The sequence below is a fragment of the Sylvia atricapilla genome, chromosome 4 (assembly GCF_009819655.1).
Source record: "Sylvia atricapilla isolate bSylAtr1 chromosome 4, bSylAtr1.pri, whole genome shotgun sequence".
NCBI classification, from domain to species: Eukaryota; Metazoa; Chordata; class Aves; order Passeriformes; family Sylviidae; genus Sylvia; species Sylvia atricapilla.
In genome coordinates this window covers 50489334-50496987 of record NC_089143.1, presented here as the reverse complement: position 1 = coordinate 50496987, position 7654 = coordinate 50489334, and the positions used below count along the sequence as shown (strand labels likewise).

General features: G+C 49.5%; 1 protein-coding gene and 1 long non-coding RNA gene across 3 annotated transcripts; one reads left to right on the top strand and one right to left on the bottom strand.

Annotated features, from left to right (window-relative positions):
* Positions 1-921: 921 nt before the first annotated feature.
* Positions 922-6085, bottom strand: LAMTOR3 (late endosomal/lysosomal adaptor, MAPK and MTOR activator 3). Of its 2 annotated transcripts, XM_066317888.1 has the most exons (7): positions 6004-6085; positions 5720-5773; positions 5231-5265; positions 4544-4602; positions 3610-3743; positions 2483-2546; positions 922-1780 (listed from the first exon to the last, which is right to left on the bottom strand). In XM_066317888.1, the coding sequence occupies exons 2-7, from the start codon at positions 5726-5728 to the stop codon at positions 1707-1709; spliced, it is 375 nt and encodes a 124-aa protein (XP_066173985.1). In that variant the 5' UTR covers positions 5729-5773; positions 6004-6085; the 3' UTR covers positions 922-1706. The 2 variants fall into 2 exon arrangements, with proteins under 2 accessions (XP_066173985.1, XP_066173984.1); XM_066317887.1 differs by lacking the exon at positions 6004-6085 and having other exon boundaries at positions 5720-5901.
* Positions 6086-6211: 126 nt separating this feature from the next.
* On the top strand, positions 6212-7654 carry LOC136360554 (uncharacterized). Its single transcript, XR_010743471.1, has 2 exons — positions 6212-6743; positions 7589-7654. It is a non-coding gene; the product is annotated as an uncharacterized lncRNA (long non-coding RNA).

The window sequence follows — 7654 nt, the reverse complement described above, 5'->3', positions numbered from 1 at the left end:
TATTTTATATCCCTGTACTGTATTGTTAAAGGTTTATCCTCCTTTTTCCCTTAATGAAGCTTTAACAGACTGGCATCTCCCATTTAGGTAAAAACCTTCACCAAGTTTGTGTGAGAGAGAGGCAGCATAAGGGGAAGACAGAGATTACATTCTCCAACAGCATCACTGTCCTTTGAACATGGCATTGGAAATGGAGCTTGTAGGGAAACCACAAAGGTAGCCTTCCCTTTTTTACAGCAACAGGCTGCTTCACAAAACACTGGAAACATGTTCAGCACATCATGTCACAAACTGAAGCCAGTGAAAGAAACGGCGCTTGGGTGGCCTTGGAAGCTGTCACAGACAGGTTGAACAGAAGCAAACAGCAAGGGGAGGCCTTTGCTGGAGCACAAACACATTTTGCCAGAAATACACACACATTCCAGCTGCTTCTCTAATGACCGGCAACAGAAGTCCTATTCCAGCTTAGCTTAAATGGAAAAGGCTCGACTGACAAGCTGCAATCTCTTTTTGAGCCAAGAACTCTCAGCTGTCATTTCCAACCCTGCTGTTTCCCCCCATCCTGCCCGACGCACCCAAGGTCGATGAGGTGTGAACATGGCATCCCTTTTCCCAGCCTGGGGCACAGACCTGCCCAGAGCTGTCCCCCAGGCCTGCAGTGCTCGGCAGTTGTCATAAGGGACATGGGAGGGAACAATGGGGTGGGGCTAAGAGCACAGGCTTGATCCCCAGGAACAGGATCTCCACACTGTCCTGGGACTTGGTATCCTTACTGCCCAACTGAGAGACACACTGGTTAGTTTTCAGCCTACAAATTAATGGATTTTGGACATTTACAAACAATTAAGAGACCCATTCTCTCTAGAGACAAGCAGATGTGCTGTGGGGTATTACAGTGCAACAGAAGAGTGGACCAGGCTCTGTCATTTAAAAATACTGTATTTTATTTATATTTATTTACTTCAGAAAACCTAAGGGTAAATAAGCTGAGAGTGTCACCAGTGATGAACCCACACGAAGACTATGAGACATGAGATCTTCACAACCATATTACACAAAAAACCCCATGAAGAAGTGAGACATTGTTTGGGTGCTTCTAGCTAGGCATCATGAAAATCCCTAAAGCAACATCTTCCATAGAAACAGCTTCCTTTCTAGTGGAAGCAGGATGCAGCTAGCATCCAGATTAGTAGCACTCCCTTGCCAAAGTACACCGTGTAAGAAATCTGGGATCTTGACTGATTGTACCGACACATCACCGCTAACAGACTTGCTCTCACAATGCCTCCAACCACGTCTTTGCTCACTCCCTCCACCTGATTTGCTTTCCCACACGTAGTGGTGGCCGGCCTGAGGACACACCCTGCCCTGTGCCTGGTGCCCTGTAAAGGAAGAGATCTGGGGGCTGCTCCTTTGAACCAAGGGCATTGCAGCGACCTGGCTCAGCTGGCTGAGCTAAACTCCATGGGAGCTATTTTGGTGGGCTCTCCAGTACTGCACAATACAAGAAGCGTGGCCTAAAGTAACATCCACCTACAACACACTAGTAGATCATTTCAGATTCAGTACTATGTACAATTTACTCTTACTTAGTATACTAAGGAGCTGTGGTATTTCTTCTGAGACTTGTTATTTGACTGACGATTATTGAATCTTTCTGTCCACTGGGCTGCAGAGGAATGCTGCACTCTGGCTAGACCATCAGGTTAAGAAACTTCAACAACCTGCCTCAATTCTTCAAACAAGGGTGTGAGCTCCTTCTCCAAACTTACAATCAGCCCTGGAAAGAGAGAAGAGACAGAAAATTCCATCAAACAACATCACCAAGAAGCCTCTTTCCAAAGCCTGCAGCTCCCTTCCCTCCCAAGTCACAGGCAGTGTTTTTCAAAGCCTGAAATGTTTCATGGGAGCTATCCACTTTGCTGTGAACAGTGGGCAACACCCCCAAGCAGGATGTCTGCAGCCCCTGGCATACAAGAGGCACCCAGTGCAGCACAACTCTCCCCCACTACTGCCTTGCCATGTCCCATAGCTACTGCGGCCCAAGAAGCTGTACCAGAATTAAATCCCTTCTGCTCATACACATTAGCCAATGTCCTCACGAGCAAGGCTAGGATCTGGATTTCCCCATCCCACAGAACTGAAAACATATCTGCACATGTTTCTGCAGAATGTTAACTTGACTGACAGAAAGAGACCAAACAGCTGACTTGTACAGCACATCACCTGCCAGTGCAGCAAGGGCAAGGTTCATCACAGGAGAAATATGCTTCTAAAAGAATAACCACTCCAGCAAGCCACCCAAAATCTGTGGAATTTTACTCACACCTTTTCCTTCTCACCTTTCACAATATGCTGACAAAATTTACAGCAGGAACAAAGTTAACGTAGCTTGAAGTGAATTTCAGGGAATTTATTCTGAATTATTAAAATACTCGGGCCTTAAAATACTGCCATCTTTAAAACAAATGTGTAGACATACCTGTATTGGCATTGCTGCTAGCAATGAAACTCACTACCAAAGGTAAGCGATTGAACTGCACCACCTGCAAGGACAGAGAAGTGCTCAGCCAGCAGCTAACACACCTTGGATATCAGGGCTCTGATAAATTCTTTCCACAAAAATTCTTTCTGCAACAAGCAGCCTCCTCAGTTTAAAGGACAAGCAGGAGCCAAAGCCACAGAGGTGATTTTTCAGTGTATCTATTTCTTAAAGTTCATGGTTAAAAACACCAACAGAACTTACACTACAGTACAGGGAGCTGCAAGTGGAAAACCTGGCATTTTCCTCCACCTCCACATTCTACAGTGTGCTGTCCACTAGAACCCTACCTCAGCTGCAGATTACACTATGGAGACGACATCCTCCACAGGAAACAGGAGGGCAAGCATGTTTATGACTTTGAAATACTGTTCCCTGTACAGAAGTATCTGTTCATCCATTAACAGGGAACTTGGCACCTTGGGCACAACAGTAAGCTAGCAGAGTCAAAGCAATGTACTGATGTGGGCAAACTAACTCATTCACCCACTGATTTCCAAACAAAGCTTGACACACTGTAGGCTAAACAGCTGGTCAGTTCACTGCAGTCTTAACTAAAAGCTCTCAGGATCACCAGAACTCGTGAAGGAGCAGAAATGTAGCAATGATGGACTTCTTGACACAAATAATCAAATTATTTGTGAAAAATTGTGGTATTTCAATGCTTTTTTACCTCAGAGCCATACTGGCAGCAAGATTAGCTATTAAGTAGGCTGCATGGGCTTAAATTAATGTCAGGTATCACTAATTATAAACACTGTTTATAAAAGAGAAAATAAACCCTTCATAAAAGATTCAGAAGACCATATGAGCAACACCTCCTGCAAATTCAGAATTACTACACTTACCCATTGTCAACCAGTAAATCTCAGTTTTGTGAAATGCAACATAAGTTTAACAAATACTGTCTGGCGTAACCATTTAAGCTGTGCAAGAAAAAAACCAAAATTACATCAATAGCAGCCTAATGAAAATCTACCAGATCTTACACAACCTTTCTTCTCTTGCTCAATGTAATCCAGGAACAGCTCAAGTCACTGAGGAGAGGGCGCACTGAGGTTACTCACCTGGTATGTATTGTAATAGCAGATGATACTTTTGTTTTTAGAGAGTCCTAATTTACTGCCCTGATCTGTGGCAAGGGCAAAGGTGGACAAAAAGCCAGGTCGAAGTGCATGTTCTGGAGCATTATCATTGGCAACTAGAACAAAACAAGAAAATCCTTATCTTTACATGGTGTCTCTGACTGCATCCCAAACCTTCATCTAGCTTAGTGCTCTGCCAAAACCAGAACAACATGCAAGACATCTGAGGTGCTCCCACAGGAACACCAGAGAGTCTCCAACGAGCTGTACATCATTTAATGCTCTCTGTATGATCAAAGCTCCTTATACCAGCATCCTTCCTAGCCTAAGCTAAGAGTCTTTTACTTCAGGATGCACAGCCTGTGCTGATGTCCCTTTAGTGTCCCACATTGTTTGTATCCATTCCAGCCTCTGAACTGATTACTGGCACACAGTCACTTGATTGCAAACAGGTGAAGATGTGCAAGTTCTGCTGGGTGTTTGAATACTCTAGGGCATTGAACAAAATAAATCTGCAATACTTGAATCTTTATATCTTAAACTATTGTACTCACAAGCCAAAGCCATCTGAAACTGCAGAAAACTACAGTACCATAAAAGCCAACAAAACACTGCCAAGCTCTCTCTACTACTTAGTATCGATCAGCCTGTGAGGGATTTGAAGATACAATGACCTTAACAGCACTCCAACCCCTATCACCCAGGAAAACTTCCATGGACTACAGTTACTGAGGGCACAAACAAAAGGATGTATTTAAAAAGGTAAATAATCAACTACTGAACTTTTATTTAAAGTGTAATTTAATCCTCCCACTTAGAATATTTGGATATTTGCCACAACCAGGAAGATTTTCCCGTACTTCTCCACCCCCTGCTGTTCAATCAGAATTACAGCTGCAGAAGAAGCTGAAGTTACCTTTGATAACAGGCACACCATCTCTGTCTGAGACTACAATAGCATGAAGACCTTCAACACTGGGGAAAAAAAAAAAAAAGAAAAGAAGAGACACCATTTTAAAAACCACAGTAATTAGCAGGAAAGGGTATTATCTGCAAGGAAGGAGAAAACTGAAAAAACATGATGCCTTCTCTAATTTAGTATTTGCTCTGTTTAGTAGAGGTCTGGTGACCCCAATAATAAGAAGGACATGGAACTGCTGGAGCAAGTCCAGAGGAAGCCATTAAGCTGATAAGAGGGCTGGAGCACTTCCCCTGCGAAGACAGGCTCAGGAAGTTGGGGCTGTTCAGCCTGGAGAGGGGAAGGTTGAGTGGAGACCTCACAGCAACCTTCTGGTATCTGAAGGGGGTTTGTAGGGGAGCTGGAGAGGGACTCTTCATCAGGAACTGCAGCGACAGGACAAGGAGTAATGGCCACAAATTGAAACCCGGTAAAATTAGTTATATATTAGGAAGAATTTTTTTACTTTGAAGAGTGGTAAGATACTGGAACAGCTTGCCCAGGGAGGCTGTGGATACCCCACCCTGGAAATATTCAGGCTGGATAGAGCTCTGAGCAACCTGGTCTAGCGGGAAGTGTCCCTGCCCGTAGCAGAGGGCTGGCACCGGAGGGCCCTCGCCGCCCACCCCGCACGGCCCCGCGTACCTCGGCAGCTTCTTGTACAGGAACCGCTTCAGGTCCTGCGGGCAGAGACGGGCGGCGCGTTACTCACGGCTGCTCGCGGCGGGCGGGGCAGCTCCGGAGCTCCCGACCCGGCCCTAAACACCGCCCGGACAGCCCCGGCCCCGGCCCGAGACACCGCCCGGACAGCCCCGGCCCCGGCCCGAGACACCGCCCGGACAGCCCCGGCCCCGGCCCGAGACACCGCCCGGACAGCCCCGGCCCCGGCCCGAGACACCGCCCGGACAGCCCCGGCCCCGGCCCGAGACACCGCCCGGACAGCCCCGGCCCCGGCCCGAAACACCGCCCGGACAGCCCCGGCCCCGGCCCGAAACACCGCCCGCCCGGATGGCCCCGGCCCCGGCCCGAGACACGGCCCGCCCGGGCGGCCCAGGCCCGACCACGGCACCCCCCACCCCAGCCCCGCCACAAACCACCTCCCGTGTCCCGCCCGCCCCGCGGAGCCGCACTCACGTCGGCCATGGCTGGGGCCCGCCCGGTGCTGCCGCCGCCGCCACCTCCGCGGGCCTGCGAGACAAGACGAGAGGCCGCCCCGTCACCGCGGGCGCGGCCACCGCCTCCGAGGAGGGGAGCGGTCGGAGCGAGGGCGCGCTCCGTCCCCGAGGCCCGGCCGGCCGCCACCCCCCGCCCCGCTGCCGTGGTACAGCCGCTCCCAGCCGCGCCGGGAAGGGCGCGCGGTTGGGCCGAGCCCACCGGAGGTGGGTTGCGGGGGGCGCTCCCTGCCCGCCCCGCCGTACCTGTCCGCGCCCCCGGCGCGCCCCGCACGGCTCCGCCGCCGCTTCCCCCTGGAGCCGCTGTCACATGAGGCACGGCACCGCCCTCCCGGCCCCGGAACCGCTTCCCCGCCGCCTCCGCCCCGCTCCGGCAGCAAAACAAACCAAAACCAAAACAAGCCGCGGCGTTTCAGTTAAACATCAACAACAGAAAGCAAACGTCTTTTTGTGCCGAGAAGAGTTACTGCCGGCTTTACTCTTCCACTGCTGCTTATTTCCCCTACTTTTGGATCTAGCCCATCAAACCATGGAACTGCAGGCTAATAATTTAACAGCTAATGTGAAGAAATAAAATAGTTCAATTTAGTAGATGCCTACAGTGTAACAATGGTAGCTGCAATCTGTTTTTAAAGTCTTCTATCAGAATGCAGGACCCTCGTGGTAGGTCTAACAAACCTCCAAGCCTGCTCAGCATGTAACAATGCTTCTTCTCTAAACATAAGAGCTGCTACAGGCCAAGCACAGATTCACAGAATGATTTAGTTTGGAAAAGACCTCCCAGCCCATTAAGTCCAAGCTATGACTGAACACCAGCATGTCAAGCAGACCATGGTCCTGAGTGCCAGATCCAGTCTTCCCTCAAACACCTCCAGCAACAGTGATTCCATCACCTTACTGGGCAGCCCATTTCAGTATGTAGTCACGTGTTCTGTGAAGAATTTATTGCTAATGTCCAACCTGAATCTCTCCTGACACAGCCTGAGGTAATTTCCTCTAATCCTGTCACTGGAAGAAGACGTTGACACTCACCTGGTTAACACCTGTCAGGGAGCTGTAGGGCAGTGAGGTGATCCCTGAGCTGCCTCTTCTCCAGGCCAAACACCCCCAGCTCCCTCAGCCTCTCCTCACAGGACTTGTGCTCCAGACCCTTCCCCAGCTCCACTGTCCTTCTCTGGACACTCCCCAGCCCCTCAATGTCCTTGTAGTGCGTGGCCCAGAACGGGTCACAGCTCTTGAGGTGTGACCTCCCCAGTGCTCAGCACAGGGGCACAGTCACTGCCCTGCTCCTGCTGCCCACACTATTGCTGATACAGGCCGGGATGCCCTTGGCCTTCTGGGCCCCCTGGGCACAGCTGGCTCATGTTCAGCCACTGTCACCAGCACCCCCAGCCCCTTTTCCACTGGGCCCTGTCCAGTCACTCTGTCCCCTGCCTGTGGCACTGTCTGGGGTCACTGTGACCCAAGGGCAGGACTCAGCACTTGGCCTTGTTGAACCTCGCTCCGTTGGTCTCAGCCCATTGATCCAGCCTGTCCAGGTCCCCTGCAGAGCCTTCCTACCCTGCAGCAGATCAACATTGCCACCCAATTTGGTGTTGTCCATGAATTTACTGGGGATGCACTCAATCCCCTTATCTAGATTGTCAGTAAAAATACTGAACAGGACTGGGCCCAGTACTGAGCCCGGGGTAAACCACCAGTAACTAGAGCATTGTTGATACCTGTAAATTTTGCTTAAAGGCCAGCATCAAATTAAAATTTTAAAAAGTATAAATTAAATATATATATTTATATATTCACTTGGAAATTGCTAATGTTTCTGATCATATAGGTTCAGTGAAGTTCCCAAAAAGCCCAAAACAGAGATAAGCCACTTTTTGCAAGTAACAGAGAAAAA